Source organism: Lepus europaeus, chromosome 1 (assembly GCF_033115175.1).
Source record: "Lepus europaeus isolate LE1 chromosome 1, mLepTim1.pri, whole genome shotgun sequence".
Lineage (NCBI taxonomy): Eukaryota > Metazoa > Chordata > Mammalia > Lagomorpha > Leporidae > Lepus > Lepus europaeus.
The window spans coordinates 26789582-26809594 of NC_084827.1; the positions used below are offsets into that span (position 1 = coordinate 26789582).

Consider the following 20013-nt stretch of genomic DNA (forward strand, 5'->3'; position numbering starts at 1 on the left):
AGTGCTCATTAGTTACTTAGAGTTCTTTCATAATTTTACTTTACTGTCATTTAGCAGTTTGCAGAATTGTTGATGTCTTGAATATAAATCTATGGTCTGTCAAAGAAGTTGCAAATGTCTTTGTTATCCCTTTTTAAGAAAGATTTTTTTTTAAATTTATTTGAAATGCAGAGTGATAGAGAGAGGGAGAGACAGAGAAAGAGATATTCTATCCACTAGTTTATTCTCCAAATGGTAACAAGAGCCAGGTCTGGGCTAAGCTGCAGCCAGGAGCCAAGAACTCCATCCTGGTCTCCATGTGTTGGCAGGAGCCCAAGTACTTGGGTCATCTTCTTGCTGGCTTCATAGTCACATCAGCAGGAGGTGGTTTGGAAGTGATGCAGATAGGACTCGAACCACTGTTCAGTTATGGGATGCTAGCATTGCAAAAAGCTGCTTAACATACTTCCCCATATCACTGGCCTATCTGTGTTCTCTCAGCCATTAGGGGAGTGAACCTGTAGATAGAAAATCTTTCTGTCTCTCCCTTTCTCTCTCTGTAACTCTGCCTTTCAAATATATAAAATAAACTTTTAAAGATCTGGTAAAACTTGGCATCAAATCATTTTCATAAAAATTATAGTTCTGAATTTAATTTGTTATATTCAGGTTATATTTTGGAAGTGAGACTACTGGCAACTGATTTGATTTCTTTGATACTGGCAACTGATTTGATCTCTTTGATAGTTATTGGTCTAATTGGATTTTCTAGGTTTTTTTTTTTTTTTTTTTTTGACAGGCAGAGTGGACAGTGAGAGAGAGAGAAAGACAGAGAGGAAGGTCTTCTTTTACCCTTGGTTCACCCCACAATGGCTGCTGCGGCCGGCGTGCTGCAGCCGGCGCACCGCCCTGATCTGAAGCCAGGAGCCAGGTGCTTCTCCTGGTCTCCCATGCGGGTGCAGGGCCCAAGCACTTGGGCCATCCTCCACTGCACTCCTGGGCCACAGCAGAGAGCTGGCCTGGAAGAGGAGCAACCGGGACAGAATCTGGCGCTGCAGGTGGAGGATTAGCCTATTGAGTCGCGGTGCCAGCCATAGTTTGTAAAAGCACATTTGACTGTATTTTATTGATTTCATATAGGTTTTCTTGTCAAAATATACTCATTTTATGCTTTTATGGATAAAATATTCTAAATTCTAATTGTTTCTATTTTAAGCTTAATATTATTTATTAATACATAATCTCCCCCTCAGTCTATGAGAACACAAATTTGTCTTTTTTGATAGTGTTTGACAGAATTGCATGCAGTTTTATTTAATCACTTTTTAATTTAATTGTATTAACTGTCTCTTTGGTGTAAGAAAGTTTTAACCTTTCTTAAATTATTTTTTCTTTGTATGTACTATATTTTTCTTTTAGCTTTTCTACATTCTTCTCAAATGCTTTTCCCTTTTATTTATCACCAAATAAATATACTTATGGCTATAAGTTTCATAGTGCTTCTTTTGACCTTTAGTTCTAAAGGTTTTATTATTTCCACTTTAGTTGTAAATATTGAAAAGAGCACTTTCAGTGCCCAAATATCCAGATTTTCATGAATCATTTAAAATTTTAAAAAAAATTTAAATTCTAAAAATTTACATAAGTGAATAAATTTCATGTATCTTATTTATTTTAAAGATTTACTTATTTTATTTGAAAATTAGAGTTACACAGAGAGAGTAGGAGAGGAAGGGAGAGAGAAGTCTTCCATCTGCTGTTTCACTTCCCAGATGGCCGCAATGGCCAGCGCTATGCCCATCAAAAGCCAGGAGACAGGAGTTTCTTCCGGGTCTCCCATGTGGGTGAAGGGGCTCAAGGACTTGAGCTATCTTCTACTGCTTTCCCAGGCCATAGCAGAGAGCTGGATCGGAAGTGGAGCAGCCGGGACCCAATCCGGCACCCACATGGGGTGCTGGCACTGCAGCTAACGTCTTTACCCACTACACCACAGCGCCAGCCCCATTTGTATTTTATACATACAGATTTAGGATCATAATGATACTTCTCACCCTACCCTCCCTGTCACTCATGCTCCTACTCTCCCTTCTCCTTTCTTTCTTATTTTTCCTTTTAATTTTTACAATGATATACTTTCAGTTTATTTTATAAACATAAGTTTAACCTCCCACTAAGTAAAGAATTCAACAAGTAGAAGAAAAAAACCACTGTTCCTCAACAGTATAGACAATAGTCAAATCTCAAAATGTCAAATTTGCTCATATACATTGCATTTTTTTTACTCTGTTAGTTACCACAGATCAGAGAAAACATATTTGTCACTGTCAGTTTCTAATTTTATAATATTACTTTCTGAAAATGAGATTAGTATGATAGAGATTCCTCGAAATTATTTCCAATTTGCCCAATTGGCTATTTAACTCATTTATATGTATATTAAAATATGTATGCAACAGACATGTGCACACACAAACACACACACTCATTCACTCACTCCCCTGCTACTTTACAGAGGATTAAGAAGGCCTAGAGTAGTGTCTCAGCCACCAGTCTTGGAGCCTAAATGGTACCATGCACAGCTGCTAGGTTTCTTCCTGACATTAATTCCTTTACCCGTGTCCTGAACCCTACCTCTCTGGACATAAGCAGGATCTCTCCTTCCTTTCTAACAGTTTCTAAAGAAGCTCATATGTCTCTCATTATAATATAAACAAAGAGACCTAAAATAAGCAAATAAACAACTCTTACCTTTGTCATTCTCTTCAGAATCAAGATTTTTAAGAATTATATAACTATTGTCCTTGATCCCTCAAGTCCATCCACTCCTTAACTACCTATAATGTGGCTTCATTGCCACACTTCTAAATAGTACTTTGTGAGGTGTATCGATGGCCTTACGGCTAAATCCAGTGGACTTCTCTAACTCCAGCATCTCTCACACGTCATCAACATTGGATGACTTTGTCTATTTCCTCCTTCTTGCAACATTATTTTATTTGGATTCTACCATTTCCCACTGTCCCAAATTTTCTTGTACTCTCTGATGCTTCCTTAGTGCCTTCCTTTTGGAGACTAGTCATTCACCGGTTAATTACAATTTTCCTTAAATAATCTCTCCTTAGCCTTCTTAAACGTTTCATTTTTAATTGCTGATCACTTGAAAATCCATTTCTCCAATGTATCTCTCATTTATGCCTCAAATTCACTATCCACTGCCAACTGTACTTGTTTACTGGGAAACCTACCAAGTACCTTGAAATTTAGAATTAGTTGTGCCATTGTTACCCCTACTGCTTAAGCACTGTGACTGCTATCACCCCTCTCAGTTGCTTAAATCAGAACCGCGGTATTAATGCTTGTCTCTTCTCTCCTCACTACTGTGTCCAGTGAATCAGCAAGTCCTGTGTCTGACTATTAAATATATCCTGGACAGTTCTTCCCTGAGAAGGTGCACCCTTTTCTGTCCTCCCCTAGTGTCCTGTTTTATTTCAGTAATGGCAGTTTCCATGCTAATTTGTGTTTGTCTGTTTTCTTATTGGACTCTTCCATTAGACTGGAAGCACCATGAGAGCAGGAGGAGCAGATGTGCTTGTTTTTAAATTGTACATTAATGTTTGTGTTTTAGTAATAAACACAAAGGACTGGCATCTGGTAGGTGTCTGGTAAATATTCGTTGAATACTAAGCATGCAATTTGTTTCAAGTAAAATTTTCTATGGATAGAACTTGAACAAATATCTTTTGTAAACGATTTCACACACACACACACACACACACACACCACATACCTCTATTTCTCTACTGATGTTGTTAATAGGAAAGAGTCAAATATTTTCTTAAATGCATTCTGACCTTATCATTCATATTTCAGTTTGGATCCTGTTTGTTTAGCTGAAGTCATGGCAATTCTTTTTGCAATTATGTAAGGGGAAATTATATTTAAATGAGAATTCTGTTGAATATGGAAAAGCTATCTTAACCAATCTAATTTTATTGTTTTACATTTCTTTATTATCTTTTTCTGGAAACCAAACTACACACCTTTCTTTCTCTAGAGCAATCCTTTATAACTCAGATAAGTCAAGCAAAATGCTATTCCTCCTGACAAGTTTTGGGTTCAAAATCCAACCCACTCTTTCTTTTTCAGCACAAAAGGTTATGACTGAGAAGGCAAAAGGCCAGAGGATCTTCATGATGGCTAAAATAGCCTGTTGCAGACTGGGGAAAAGGCTGAAAAAAAAGTGAAATCTTAAGGTTTATTAACTCTTCTGGAGCTCCCAGCGTCTCCCAAATTCTTCTTCAGAAATTTGCCCAGGGGGTGGGCATTTGGCTCACGGGCTAAGACACAGCTTCGGACACTTGGCATCCCGCATCAGAGTGCCTGGTTGGAGTTCTGGCTATGCTTTTAAATCTGGCTTCCTACTGAGGCACACTCTGAGAGGCAGTAGGTGACAGATCAGAGATATGAGTCTTTACCACCCACATGGGAGACCTGGATCGAGTTCATAGCTCCTGGTTTTGGTCTAGTCCAGCCTTAGCTACAGCAGGCATTTGGGGAGTGAACTAGCAGATGGGAGAGCTCTTCCTCTCCATCTCTCACTCTCTCTCTCTCTCTTTCAATTAAAATAAGAGTATTTAAATTTAAAAAGAGTAAGAAGAAGAAAATTGCCCCCCTGTTTCCCCATGAATCCTGAGAATTGATAAGTAGGAATACTGCTGGGGGAAATAGCATAGCCCCCTTCCTGTGGAGTCACGGCTCTGTACATTCTCTGATCCCACATGGCAGCTCTAAGTTTTTGTTTGCTAATTTTGAAAAATCAGAGAGTGAGTGCTGCCAAAGGTATACTATCAAACAAAACACACTCTCCTTCTTGGTTTACTGTCTGCAAGGTGAGCAGGAGAAACCCAGGTTGAAGAAGCTATTGTTCCGATGTGGCCTATTCTAGTCCTGGGGTTTTAAGTGAGACACAGATTTTTTTTTTCCCCAGGAGTAGCAGGAACAGCCTGATCCACAACACTTGTGCTTAAGTGGTCTGGTTTATTCAAAGTAAAAAGAGTACTTATAGTTTGTATTACAAGTTCTGTCTGTTTGTTCTGTTATGTGCAATGCCCTCCTTCCCTGAACTAAGTTTGCATTTCTAAAAGTTAGTCTAGGGTTTCTGAGAACTTTTCTTCTTGCTACTCAGAATTCAGCTTCTCTTTAAAATCACCGTGTGGCATTGTAACCATAAAAAACACAGATGGTTCAAACAAAAAGCCTCTGTGCAATAATCTCAACCTATCCACATGGCCTTGTTGACTCGAGTGAGAAGATGCAGGGAAGTTCAACACTGGTGACAGGTAAGTGGCTTCCAAGAGAACTCACCTGGAACTGTTTTTCTAGTTTTGTTTTGCCTGTTGGTCCTGGAATGAGGAGTGCATTAACATAGGCATGAATATGCGTGTCCGGAACTTCCGTTTCTTTACTTAGTATGGCCTCAACCAGTGTGTCATGAATGAAGACATACTGCTCCTGGAAAAAGAGTGACAGTAAGAGCATTGCTTCCAGTTCTCCTTATGTGAAGTATCTTCAGAAAACACACAGAAAATTTCATGAAAAAAAAATTAAAAATGTATGGATTTTTTTTCTTTTAATGTTAGCAGTAAAAATGGGTTGTCTTGAATTCCATTTTCCCACAAGATTTTTGAAATATCTTTATATATATTTAGGGGCAAAAGTAGTAACTTTCTATTGACAAAAAGTTTTACAAAATGGTCCTGGGGGAGAATTGCTTTCTGGACTTAGTAGGACATCAGAGAGAGGAGAGGAATGGTCAAGGGAAAATCAGCCCCCTTCTTGCCTCATTTATCCTGCCTTGAAAATGTGGGCAGGAGGCAGGAAGACTGGGGGAGACAAAGCAGTGTCTCCCCTGACTATCCCTCAAACCTCACACTTTACATTCTCCTGGGGATGTTGTGACTCCTATACTTCTGGTGAGACTTCCTTTCTCCCATCTCAAATTCTTCTGGGGGACACTTCCCTGGATGCATCTGATGAGAATATCGTTTCCTTGCTGGAAGGAAGGTTGCTTGGTTTTGAAGTGCACTCAAGCATATGTTTCTGGTGGCTTTAAAACTGCCATCCATAATTTTCGTTTTAAATTCACTCTTATTTAGAAGTAATAAAAATGCAGTACAGATTTGGAGACTGTCATATGTCATATACTGGAAAGTGTTATAGACCAAATAAGGGATATAATTTGACCATAATTCATTTGTTAACATAGAAGATCAAGGGCATTGATTTACTGTGGGTGTGAACAACTCCAGGCATTCGCTCTCAGGGATGGGGGTGGGCAGAGGCATTCTTTTTCTGGGTCTTTGGTCTTGCTAATGTGATTTTGAAGGGGCACCAATGATTCAGTTGGTGCAAGTGGGATGCATCTGTGTTAGGGATTGGAATATGTCCCCCACAAAAGATATGTGACATAATTTGTGAATACGGTTATTGTGGATGTAATTAATTAAGAAGTCAACTGAAGTAGGGTGATGACTGGTACCCTTAGAGGAAGACAGATATTTGGAATCAAAAGGAAGATGGTCATTTGTAAAATAAGGCAGAAACTGGAGTTACTGCTACAAGCCAGCAAATGCATGGAGCTACATGGATGTAGGCAGGCAGATAGGATAAAAATGATCAGATTTATAAGCTGGAGACCATGCCCTCTCTGATCTCACACTCCTGCCTGTACACCCACTTGCCAATCAGGCTATGTAACAACTCCCCTTTGGAAGTGGATAAAAGACCTGGAACAGGGTGGGGACCCCTCTCCTGTGCATTTCTCTCACTGCATAAAAAGCTTGAAAACATCATGTTGTCAGTCTATTTGAGCCAGTATTCAGAATTCTTCTCTGAATACATAGCAAGAGCCCACTGGCTTATTAATACTGAAAATTATTTATTGTTTTGACAGGCAGAGTGGATAGTGAGAGAGAGAGAGACACAGAGAGAAAGGTCTTCCTTTTTGCCATTGGTTCACCCTCCAATGGCCACTGCGGCCGGCACATCTCGCTGATCCGAAGCCAGGAGCCAGGTGCTTCTCCTGGTCTCCCATGCGGGTGCAGGGCCAAGGACTTGGGTCATCCTCCACTACCTTCCCGGGCCATAGCAGAGAGCTGGCCTGGAAGAATACTGAAAATTATTAATAAGCAGCCCGATCTCATAAATACCAGAAGCTGGCAGAGGCAAACAGCTAGAAGCTTCTGAGGGTGTACAACCCAGATAATTCCTTGTTTTCTGATTTCTAGATTCCAAAACTATCAGGGAATAAATTTCTGCTGTTTTAAGTCACTCAGTTTGTAGCACTTTCTTATGTAAGTCTTAGGAGACTGCTACACTTGCGTTTTTAAAGGATATTTCCATCCCTTAGACAAATAAAGCCATCTTTTAAAAACTCATACCTCAGTTTGCACCAAATAATTTCTCTGTGAACGAATGTGTTTTAAGAAGCCAAATATGTTGACAGTTCCTTCATGTTGAATTTGCTGCAACATACTGTCTAGCACAATATAGGTGCCTGTTCTTCCAACTCCAGCGCTGAAGAAAATACAAAGAAAACAATATTTCAATGTCAAGCACAAAATAAACTTGAAAAGAGGTGACTACTGGCTGTCATGCTGCTTAAAACAATTTCCTCCCCTAAGCAAATGAGTCACAAAATACATTTAGAAATCCAAAACTGCAAATAGTTTACTAGTTAAGCAGAATGCTTTAAACAAAAATCTTAGTTTTTTGTAACGGGTCAACTGCAACACAACCCATTTCTGTTTGAGTTTCTTAAAAAAATTTCAGCAATTATATGTATTATCCATTATGTTATTATACAATGGAAATATTATGTATCAGAGTATAGCAAGTAGACATTTAATCTGAGAAAAATGAAAACATCAGATTCACCAAATTCTGAAAAGCAAAGGTCCTTGGCTCTCTGTAGTGCCAGGCTGATACATTTGTAAAGGTTTCCACATTAATGGGAGAAAGAATTTGATAAAGCTTTCAGCTGAAAATATCATTTCAGGGAGATTGTGAGGAATAAAGCATAACTTGAGTGATTTCTAAAGGGCCATTATCTATCAACTTCTTCAAAGGTTCTACCAGAGGGACAGAATTCAGAGGCAGGGAGTCTTTTCAAATGTTCTGACAAGTAGGAAGTGCTGGAGGAGGAAATCAGCACCTGCTCTGCACAATAGCCTGGTGCTTCTCCATTTGCGGAGAAACAATCCCTGACCTTCAGAGCTGTTCTCCTTGCATTTCCCTGCTTTCCTCAACTTATCATCAGGTTAACAGATGAAAAAAAAAAAAGAAAACAAAACTCAAGATAGGTGATAGGTCCCTCAAATTCTGTCTGGAGACAACTCCTGAGATAGGTAATTAAAATGTGTCAGATAAGCTGTATATCAAAGGAGAACACTTGTTTCTGTAAAAACACGGACACTGCTTTGATAAAGACACAGCACAGAGAAGTGAATTTGATTTTTTTAGTCCAAAGGCTTGGTACCTAATCAGCTTTCAGTAAATATTAACTGCCATTATTATTTTAACCAAAAATTTTAGATAATGTCATTTTTTTCTGTTTCCTGAAATATAATTTTTATTTGATAGATACATTCTTTATCCAAGAGCCTTGGATATTAAGGCTTTTGCTCAACAATGAATTGGTAATTCAATTCATTCTGACGGATTAGGAAGAACCCGGGAAAACAACCCAGATAATTTGATCCAAAAAAATGTTTTAAAAAGTTGTTCTGCCCAATTTCTCACACTCTATATGCCTTGGTTTCTTCACAGTAACCCTGGCTTAACAACTGGAATAGTAATTCCTGGGAACAGGAGATGTGCCTCAAGCATTTTTATACCATAGTGCTAAATACTGTAATGGTCTCTGTTTAAGGACAAAAACATTGTTTCAGTTGTCTCACATAGTAAGTTGAAACCCAATAGAATAATAAACATCAAAGTATCTGGTGCTATGAAATATTCAGCAATCAAACTCTGAGTTTGGTATACTCATTTCCTAGTGATCAGTATTGGTTGAATATCATTTATTTGAAATGCTTGGGATCAGAAACATTTCAGATTTGGGATTTTTCAGGCTATGAATACTGAACACACAAATTGAGATATCACAGAGATGGGGCCCAAGTCTAAATGCAAAATTCATTTATGTTTCATATAAACCTTATACACAGAGTCTGCAGGCAATTTTATGAAGCATTTAAGCATGAAACAAAGAGTTTCACGATGTGGAAAATTCTACCCTGGCCACATGTTGATGCTCAAAAAGATTTGGATTGTGGAGCATTTTGGATTTTTGCTCACTTCATGAAATCACTCCCATTTTGGCCAAAACTGCTTCACCAATTTCCATTTTTGTTGGCACACACAATTCCACAAGTTTAGAGTGCACCTCTGGGACTCACCTGCAATGGACAACAACAGGTCCCACTGCATGGCGCTTGGCATGGGCTGCCTTTCTCACAAAGGTCAGCACTGGAAGTGAGAACTCTGGCACCCCCATGTCTGGCCACTGAGTGTAGTGATACTGCGTCACCACACGCCCACTGGGTCTTCCTTTCTGGGAGCCCTGGAAGAGTTAAGACAGCTACCAGCGGTTAACACACGCACACATGTGCACACATACACACCCTTACACAGGGTTCTTAAACATATGTTGATGTCAGGGGTCTTCAATGAAGCAAAAATGTACACTGTCATTTGTGATGATTAATTTATGTGCTCCCATGCTAGGCTGTGGTGACTTGTGTTTTTGGTCATACACTACAGCCACACCACTTCTGTGTGGTATATATTTTGTGAAGATATATATTTTTTAGGTGTGATGAACACTGAAATCAGTTGAGTGACACAGATCACCTTCACTAATGTGGGTGAGACTCCTCTGATTAATTGAAGGTGTTAATAGCAAAGGCAGTGGCTTCCTGAAGAAGGGATTTTCCTTAATACTGCAACACAGACACCTGTCTGAGTCTTCAGCATGCTGCCCTGATGAATTTTGTCTCTCAGCTGCAACCTCAGCTCTGACCCATATTTACAGGCTGCCCGCCTGCTATGATAAGAACTTACTACCTTTATATATATTTTACTGTAGCTTGGTTATATCACCCAGAAAAAGAACCAAATGCATTATAGAATGGTGGTATTATTGTAGGCAGGCATATAGAATAAAATTGATCAGGTTTGCGAGCTGGAAGACCATGCCCTCACCACGCTCCTGTGTGACCTCACGCCCCTACCTGGCCACACCTGTATGTCCACTGGCCAATCAGGTTAATTAACCTTTGGAAGTGGATTAAAGGCCCGGGACACAGTTGGCACAGCCTTTTCCCCTTTCCTTTCTTTGGCCTTATGCCATTGTGGGCCAGTGATGCCCTGCAATTCCAGGGTGCATGGCCTTCAGGCCACCCACCTCATGCTTTCTGGCCTACAAACCCCCCAAGTGGCTGGCTCCTGGTGATTGGTATGAATCCAAATTTCTCTTTAGATAGGGCCCTCACTCTCCTATGCATCTTTCTCACTGAATATAAAGCTTAAAAACTTATCATGCTGCTTGGTCATTTATGCCAGTATTCAGAATTCTCTGAATATTAGGCAAGAACCCACACAAGCTTATAAATATTGGGAATTTATTAATAAGAACATGGTGATATTGTATGGCACCCCATATTCAGATATCAACATGGACATTATTGTTTTTAAAATTTATTTCTAATGAATAAAAATTGTATATATTGCAGGACTTGTACTTGTGAAAATTTACCAGAGCCTAACCTGCTGAAAAACAAGGAAGTTTCAAGAAAGGTCAGTTAGAAAATTTCAAGAAAGGTCAGTTTCTGGGAAACTGCAACTTAGCAGATAACAGGGAATACCAGTTTGGAAACCCCCCTTGTGCAATGTACTAAGATAAGTGAAACTTCTGTGTACTAAGATAAGTAAAACTGCTGTATACTAAGATAAGTAAAACTGCTGTGTGCTAAGATAAACAAAAACCCCCTTCCCCTTTGTATTCACTTGCTTAAGATAATTTTGTGGTTTTTGCCTTTAAATACTGCCTGTAACCCTCGTCTGGCACCTCACTCTCTCAGGAGGGAGGGGTCCGTTTTGTGCAAAATGTAAATAAACCGCCTCTTGTGCTTGCATTGCCGGTGTCCAGAGTCTGAATTTCTGGGTCCCCAGGGTGCTACCCAGGACCCCGCCAGCTTTGGGTCCTTCAATATTTGTGATGTACAACATCATATTTTGAAATATGTGTGCATTGCAGGACAGTTAAATCAAGCTAATTAATATATGCATTACTGTCAGGGACCATGCAGCATGTGGCCTCTTAGTGGAAAACTACTGAGGCAGGGCTAAAACAGCCCAGGCTGCAGAGTACTGATAAGGCAACCTTGTGTGACCTTGTGCCTTAAGACCTTGTAACCTTTCCCCTACTTGCACAAGCATTGCAGCTACAAGATAAGCTCCCCCTCCTTCCCCCACCCGACACCCTGCCTTTATGATATATAAGTGTGTGGTTGAAAAATAAAAATTGCAGCTTGATCAGCCATCTTGTCTTGCTGCCATCTTTGTGTCTCCTGTCTCTTCATTTCTCCTTCTAGGTGCTCAGCCCCATAGTTGACGTCCCGCGGGACGGGACACATTACCACAAAAAAATATTTAATTGTGGTGAAAATACTAAAGCTACTCTCTTAGCAATTTTAAAGTACGCAATAGATAACTATTAGTTATCATATTATACAATAGATCTCTTGAACTTATTCTTCCCATGTAATGGAACTGTTTTTTAAAAAGATTTATTCATTTATTTGAGAGGTAGAGTTACAGAGAGGGAGAGACACAGAAGCCTTCCATCCACTGGTTCACTCCCCAAATGACTGCAAGAGCTGGAGCTGGGCCAATCTGAAACCAGGAGCCAGGAGCTACTTCTGAGTCTCCCATGCAGGTGCAAAGGTTCAAGCACTTGGGCCATCCTCTGCTGCTTTCCCAGGCCATTAGCAGAGAACTGGATATTAAGAGGAGCAGCCAAAACATGAACTGGTGCCCACATATGATGGTTGCACTGCAGGAAGAGGCTTAACCTACTACATGACAGCACAGAGCCCGAAATTTTTCATCTGTTGGCCAATATCATTCCAATTTCCCCTATTTACAGAACTGGTAACCACTATGCCATTTTCTAGCTCTATGAAATAGACTTTCTTAGATTCCACATATAAGTGAGATCATGTGATATCTCTCTTTCTGTTTGCCTTATTTTACTTAAAATAACATCCTCTAGCATTCATCCAGGTTATCAGAAATGACAGATTAGATAATGGTCCATTGAGCATGTGTGTGTGTGTGTGTGTATACCTTTTCGTCTACCTTTTCATCAGATGATGCAATATCCCCATGAATTTCATAAATACAACTTCAGGAATATAGTGAGTCTTCCCACCCCCACCCTCACCCCCATCCCCACCCTTCTTTCTCCTTCCTCTGCTATTCAATATTCCCATCATTTTTGACTCACCTTTTTAATCTTTGTGTTTCTCAGGGTAAAATTCCTAACAGTATAATAGGCAAGCACTTGGACACTCTTCTGATTGACCAGAAAGTTCCCGTATTCTTCACTGCCATCAGCAGGCCAGTATTGGTCACACTTTCTCTGCAAAAGAGAAAGCAAAACTACTATTTCCATATTCAAATGTTCCATGTAAAAGTCATCTTTAACATTAGTGAAAGCTTGAGAATTACAGGAGTGGACTTCCTTTTTCTTTTTACTATTTTCATTCCTTTCTAAGTGATTGCAAAAATAGTTGTAGAGGAGACCTGGAAAGAATCATGGAACCGAAAGAGACTTAAGATGATTCATTCCAACCTCCCCCTGCAGATGAGGAAAGAGAGGCCAGATGTATTGAGTTACTACAAAGCCAAACTGGAATCTAGGGCTAATGAACTGAAATATTTTTCATTCTACATTGCTTTTTATGGAGTCCTATTTACTTACAATAAAGAATGTATTGAAAAAGCAGTTAATTTGATTTATAGTGAAACCTTTTTGATCTATAATGTGAATAGCCTCCATTTGGGCGCCGTGTTTACTAGAAGGGAATCTTAATTGACTTTCATAACTTGCTACTCTCTAATGCTGACTCGAATACAACTAATTTTAAGCAACTTGAATCACCATTCCAGGGATGACATAACAGATTACCAACATACCCTTCCCTTTTCCACAAGGTTAGTTATCATGACGATCACTTCCACGTTGTGCTCCCAAATCATTCTCCAAAAATCTTCAGCTGTGGACTTCAGTGGTCCTTGGGCAGCAATATAAGCCTTTGGTCTGTTGTATCCCTGAAGAAACAAATGACAAATGTTCCTTACTAACTGATTTATATGATATTTAAAACTGCATAGTATATAAGCACTTTCTTCCTATAAAAGAAAATAATAAAAAAACTGCAAAGATTGAGAAATTTGATAGTACTAGTAAGGGTAGTGATTTCTTCTTTATGATTTTTGTAAAAATATGTAGCAAGAATTCTGTTTGCCTTGAGACAACCACACCTCTATGCATGTTTTATTCCAAGTGCATTTAATCCAAGTCTATTTACAATGCTTAAAATATGCTCCTTAACTGTCCTGCCTTGAATTGTATTATTGGCAATGAATCTCAGTTAAGAAATCTCTGGAGATATTCTCCTTGGTGATACTGGGCAGTGTTAATTGCTAATAGTTATCCTAGCTTCCCCTTGCTGAGCACCCATTGTTGGACAAGATGCTTTATAAACATCAACCTTAATCCCATCTATGCAAAATGGAAGCATTTCAGTTCAGAGATGAGGAAATTGAAGCTCAGAGGAGTTAAGGGACTTTCCAAGGCCCATGGCTAATCAGTGTCAAGATGGGAATCAAAACCAATTCTAACTGCAGAGCTCATGTTCATCTGACATACATAATACTGTCTCCTCTGGAAGCATGAAGAGCTTGCCTGTAACAAATCCCTTTAATACTTATGTATTCACTCCTTAGAATGCAGGGTCCCTCATAGCATTAACCTGCAGGCAACCAGACTTTGAGGTCAGTGTTAAGAGCACAGCTAAGTTCTGTTGACATTTAGTTGATCATGGTGAGAAGTCAGTAAGTTAGTGACTGGTGTACAGTCTCTGAAGAACTTTCACAAGTTCCATAAAGCTGGATTCCTGAGGTACTCCAGAGTATGAAGGCTAGTAACTGGTTTAATAATTGTCAGTTCTACCATGTGAATATTTCAGCCAGTATCTTCTATATGCACAGCATTGTGCCAGGAGTTACGGAAAATTTAAAATAAGCACTGTTGCTGCTTTTCACATTTAAGGGGTTATAAACCTATATTATACATATTTATCTTGTACATTATCAGCCTACATTCCCCTCTTAATCAGGAGATAAGCCAAGTACAACAATTTGTCATTCAATCTAAAATCCTTTCATCATAGGACCTCTTGGAAATTATTTACTGCTGACTTAAATTTTATCATCTATTAAGTATTATGTATTAAACACCAGTATTTGTATGACATCATAGTATAATGAATTCAGAGTCTAATATAATTCCCACAACATTTTCAGTTAAAATGTGCTTACATCAACATAATTGGCATTGATGTAATCAGTCAGTTTGCCATCTTTTTCAGCAAGTTGTGCAAGCTTAACCCTGCTATGATCATCTGTAATAAAAAAGAATATATTTCACTGTTGTGCAGACTACTTTTCAGAATACAGTTCATTTATATCTGTATCATAATTTATCTCATGCCATTAAAATGAGTACAAAAAATCAGTTATTCTAATAGGCTTTTGGGGATACAGAGATGAAAAAGATAACAAAGAATTAGGGTCTCTGCCATCAAGAAAATTTCTAAGGTAATAGGAGAGAAGAGAACATTTACACACAAAGTTTTGTGAAGGTGTTGAGAGAGGTGCTAATTACCAAGGGGGATACAGAGACAGAAACTATCAGTCTGGAATGATAATAAGTTTTCATAGAGGTTGAACCATGAGATTAGCATCTTAGATATGTTGTTTTAAATGGATACTGTGGTTGTGAACAGTGGAGAGTCACTCACAGAAGCGTGATGGGGCCTTAGAAACCAAGATGGATTTCAAGAGATATAGGGAATTAAAAACATAAATCTAAGATCCAATACCATCAAATTATTAGAGAACATTGGGGAAACCCTGTAAGAAATTGTCATAAGCAAAGAAGTCATGGAAAAGAACTCAGAGGCACAGTCAATCAAAGCCAAAATTGAAAGATGGGATTACATCAAATTGAGAAGTTTCTGTACCGCAAAAGAAATACTCAGCAAAATGAAGAGGCAACTGACAGAAAGGGAGAAATTATTTGCAACCTATGCAACTGACAAAAGATTAATAACCAGAATATATAAATAGATCAAGAAAGTCAACAATAACAAAACAACCCAGTGAAGAAATGGGTAAAGAACTTAAACAGACATTTTTAAAAAGAGGAAGTCCAAATGGCCAACAGACACATGAAAAAATGCTCAGGATCACTAGCCATCAGGGAAATGAAAATCAAAACCACAATGAGGTTTTACCTCACCTCAGTTAGAATGGCTTTCATACAGAAATCAACAAACAAATGCTGGCAAGGATGTGGGGGAAAAGGCACACTAACCCACTGGTGGGAATGTTAACTGGCAAAGCCACTGTAGAAGAGAGTATGGAGATACCTCATAAATCTGAATATAGGCCTACCATACGACCCAGCCATCCCACCACTCCTGAGAATTTATCCAAGGGAAATGAAATCAGCATATGAAAGAGTTATCTGTACCCCCATGTTTATTGCAGCTCAATTTACAACAGCTAAAATTTGGAACCAACCCAAATGCCCATCAACTGAAGACTGGATAAAGAAATTATGGGATATGTACACCATAAAATACTGCACAGAGGTTAAAAAAATGAAATCCTGTCATTTGCAACAAAATGGATGAAACTAGAAAAAATCATATTTAGTGAAATAAGCCAGTCCCAAAAGGACAAATACCATATATTCTCCCTGATCTGTGATAACTAATAGAGCACCTAAAAGGTAACCTATAGAAGTGAAATTAACACTTCAAGATGCAATGACTTTGAATAGCCTTTGTCTCAATTGTTGAGGAACAGTTTTTTTTCCCCATACAATTTGTTGAACTCTTCTTTACTTAGTGTAGAGTTAATCGTATGTATATAAAGTTACTTGAAACTAGATCTTAGGGGCCGGCGCTGTGGCACAGCGAGTTAAAGCCCTGGCCTGAAGCACCGGCATCCCATATGGGCGCCAGTTCCAGTCCCAACTGCTCCTCTTCCAATCCAGCTCTCTGCTATGGCCTGGGATAGCAGTAGAAGAAGGCCCAAGTTCCTGGGCCCCTGCACCCACATGGAAGACCCAGAAGAAACTCCTGGCTCCTGGCTTTGGATTGGCACAGCTCTGGCCATCTGGCTCTGTTGTGGTCATCTGGGGAGTGAACCAGCAGATGGAAGGCCTCTCTGTCTCTACCTCTCTCTGTAACTCTGTCTTTCAAATAAAAATAAAATAAATCTTAAAAAAATAAACTAGATCTTAGTAAAAATTAAAAATGAAAATAGGAGAGGGAGGAAGAAGAGGAGTGGGAGAGTGCGTACGGTGGGAAGAATCACTTATATTCCTAAAGTTGTATTTATGAAAAGCATAAAGTTTGTATTCCTTAAATAAAAGGCTGCTGGGGATAAAAAGAGATACGGTGAATATAAAGAAGAGTGAGAATGAATAGATATAAATAAGAAGTGCTATACAAAGATAGAAAAAGAGAGTGTAAGTTCACAGGGAAAAATCAGTGAGATTCTATCAATGAAAAATAAAAAGCCAGATAGCTTCTCACTGAGAAGAAAGGGAGAGAGAACAGGTAAGAAAGCAAGTGGAACACAGCAATACAAGGAAGGCATTCAACTTGTGCTTTATAAGACAATACGAAGAACACTAAGAAAGGAAGGAAACGGGTAAGGTAGAAGAAAAAGGAGAACATCTAAAGAGAATCTCATTTGGTTAGTAAATCCACAAAAAAGTATGCACATCATAAGGGAAACAGGACTGAGGGCAGACAGAAACAACACAAGGATGTACATAGTTCAAGGATCTGGAGGAAGGATAGGACGAAATTGGAGCTTGTTTTGTTGAAAGGGAACAGGTGCCATTAATGGAAAATGATGTAAGCTGGAGTGCTATTGCTCCAAGAGTTGTCTCATACAAGAGGTATTCCTGAAACAGTCACAGGAAGTCTGCTGTCAGATGACTTCAGGACAGTGTTCAAGGGCACAGCAATGCCAACAACCATCAAGTCAGAGCTGAGTGAAGGATATACTTACAAGCGACAATGTTTATATAACGGTTCTTGTGCTTGTTGTCTGGATGGTTGGAGCTGTCTGCTGTGATGCCTAAGTCAGCAGTACAGCTCTGCACTTCCTGTAAGAAATTGCATGCATGCCATTTGAACATGCGTTCTTTTGAACACAGTGCCTTAAAATATAATAAGGAAGACAAAACAAAGTATTCTATCCAAAAATTTTTTTTACATGTTACAACTACTTCTTGGCTATAAAAAAATGCAGTGAAATAATGCCTTACCTGGTAAAACTCTTTCAGTGTCTAATGAGGGAATGAATGCCAAAAAAGTAAAGAAATCAAATTCCACAGCACACGACAAATGAGAAAAAAAAGTGTTCATATTAGGTTTACAATGGAAAACTATGATCATGCAATAAATACATTCGTCAAATACTAACAAAACAGAATGTTTCAAACAGTTGCATGCAAATCAAAATGTCTAACAATTTCAAATCTTAAAATTATGTAAAAGGAAAAAATAACACTTTTTAAAAGGGGACAGTGATGTAATAATATGATGAACTTTTAAAAAGCAAATGAGAAAAAAATTACATTATCTGACACATTTTATCATAATAGGTGGATTGTGTTATATTCAAATATAACTTTATTTGCCTACTATAACACTATTTGAAACTCTGAATTGGTGATACTTTAAAATATTTTTGAGTTAATTTAAAGCATAAATAGCTTCCTATTAGGTGGTTTGTAACAGATTTGGGTTGTCAAAAATTACAAGTCTCTTCAATTTCTAAAATCACAATACTCTGTCACTTTGAAAGAAAATTTAAATAATATTCAATATTTTCTATATATATATGATTAGTAGACCTTTTTTATTTAAACCTCAATGGGCACACGAAAGTTATTTTGTCAATTTTCTCTTAAAGTGAGTTAAAATGCTTCTCAGATATTTTCTATCTAAATGTATTAGTTCATAAATTATAATTATTTAGTATTAAGATAATATAACTTAATTATAGCTTCTGAGAAAATATGGAACATAACTGTGAATCTGATGCATTAGCGAATGGCCCAGCCTCTTTCTAAATAAGTGTTTAAAGTCTCTTTTGCAGCAAATCAACTGAACAATCAAAACCAATTAATACAGGAACCACTTAAAAGGTGTAGCATTATTAGTTACTAAGCTAATTATTAAGTTAATAAGATGTTTCTTTGAAACAGACTATGTTATAAGCAGCACAATTAAAATAATCTTGAGTAAAAATATGAGATTATTATATTAATTTAATTATTATAGACTGATTAACAATATTCAAAATGATTTTATAGAGTAAGCACCATAAATCTTCCTTTGTATATGTGCTGTCACCAACTCTTGACTATAAAAGATCTATTTCTGCTTTTTTTTAGCATTTGGAAGATTAAAACCATATTTGACATTTTTCCTACTGTAATTACAGTTTTGTTTGATGTTAGCCTAATAAATTCTTACTGTTGGCAGGGAGTTAACATTGACAGTAACAAGTAACCTCTAACTTATGGTAAGAAAAATGTAATTTAATGTTTTAAATATGTAATTCTTCATAGTATTTCACTTTACTTGGCGTTACTACACACTATTTGCTTATTCAGTGTGGCTATGATTTAAATTTTCTTGGGAGATTAAATGAACTGGCTTCTAGTATTTTAAATTTAAGGTAAACATACCACAATTTACTTGCATTTCTTTTAATTTCTTAAGGGTCTTATTCCAGCATTTTCCTGTCCTAATATATCTGGATTGGTTTAAATCCTGGGCAGTGGTGCTGGGTGCTGTGAGTGGTGGGTGCGGATTCTGTGATCAGACTCAGAACTCCAGGCACTTCAAGGGTGCCCAAGGCGCCTTGGGGTTCAGGGGGTCATGCAATGCCCTAGGAGCTCCCTCCTGGTGAACAGCCAGAGAGGAGGCTGAACACTGCCTGATGCAAGAACGGTGCAAGGAGCTCCTGTTTTTAAATCACAGACCTGGTCTGAACCCAGCTTTGCAATGTACCAACTGTTAATGAACTTCCATGGAGCTTGATGTCTTCGATAACAGGAATTTAAAAACAAAACAAAACAAAAGAACTCAAATTACTCCAAGATTTGAAGGTTGAACGTGGAAACATTAGTCTGATGACACAGTAGGGGGTGTTCACTAATGGTAACTTTTATTTTTTTGTGTCTGTTATTAACTTTTGGCTTATGCTTTTTCTATTTCAAAAAGTCTGGTTAGCTGATAATTCATGACAAATTTGCAGTAAAACTTTCTGTTCCTATTATCTAGGAATATATACTAGAATAGCACTGGATTATTTTTCACTGGTTATTCAGTCCAAGGTTTTTTAAGGAATGCATTTTGTCTTGAGAAGATGTGATTTTACCTTATATCATGAAAGTTATCTAATTTAACTTTTGTATTTGCATTGGAATAATACATAACAATTAAGAATATGTATGTAATTTGGCTGAAAATCATGAAATTTAGTAGCTCAGTAGAATTTATGGAATTTAAAAATTAAAATGAACTGGTGTTACCAATCTCAATTTTTACAAAGAGAATATCATAACTCAAAATTTTATGGGAGAGAATT

The 20013-nt window shown here is 38.0% G+C and overlaps 1 protein-coding gene across 1 annotated transcript in view; it reads right to left on the bottom strand.

The window, feature by feature from the left end:
• PTPRZ1 (protein tyrosine phosphatase receptor type Z1) overlaps positions 1–20013 on the bottom strand; it is a 137839-nt gene that overhangs the window by 12434 nt on the left and 105392 nt on the right. The window contains exons 16-23 of the mRNA XM_062195317.1: positions 17678–17698; positions 17419–17515; positions 14647–14729; positions 13240–13374; positions 12548–12682; positions 9438–9601; positions 7419–7554; positions 5344–5490 (exon numbers count right to left, since the gene is read on the bottom strand). Coding sequence (XP_062051301.1) covers positions 5344–5490; positions 7419–7554; positions 9438–9601; positions 12548–12682; positions 13240–13374; positions 14647–14729; positions 17419–17515; positions 17678–17698 — 918 coding nt within the window. The remainder of the gene's footprint in view (positions 1–5343; positions 5491–7418; positions 7555–9437; positions 9602–12547; positions 12683–13239; positions 13375–14646; positions 14730–17418; positions 17516–17677; positions 17699–20013) is intronic.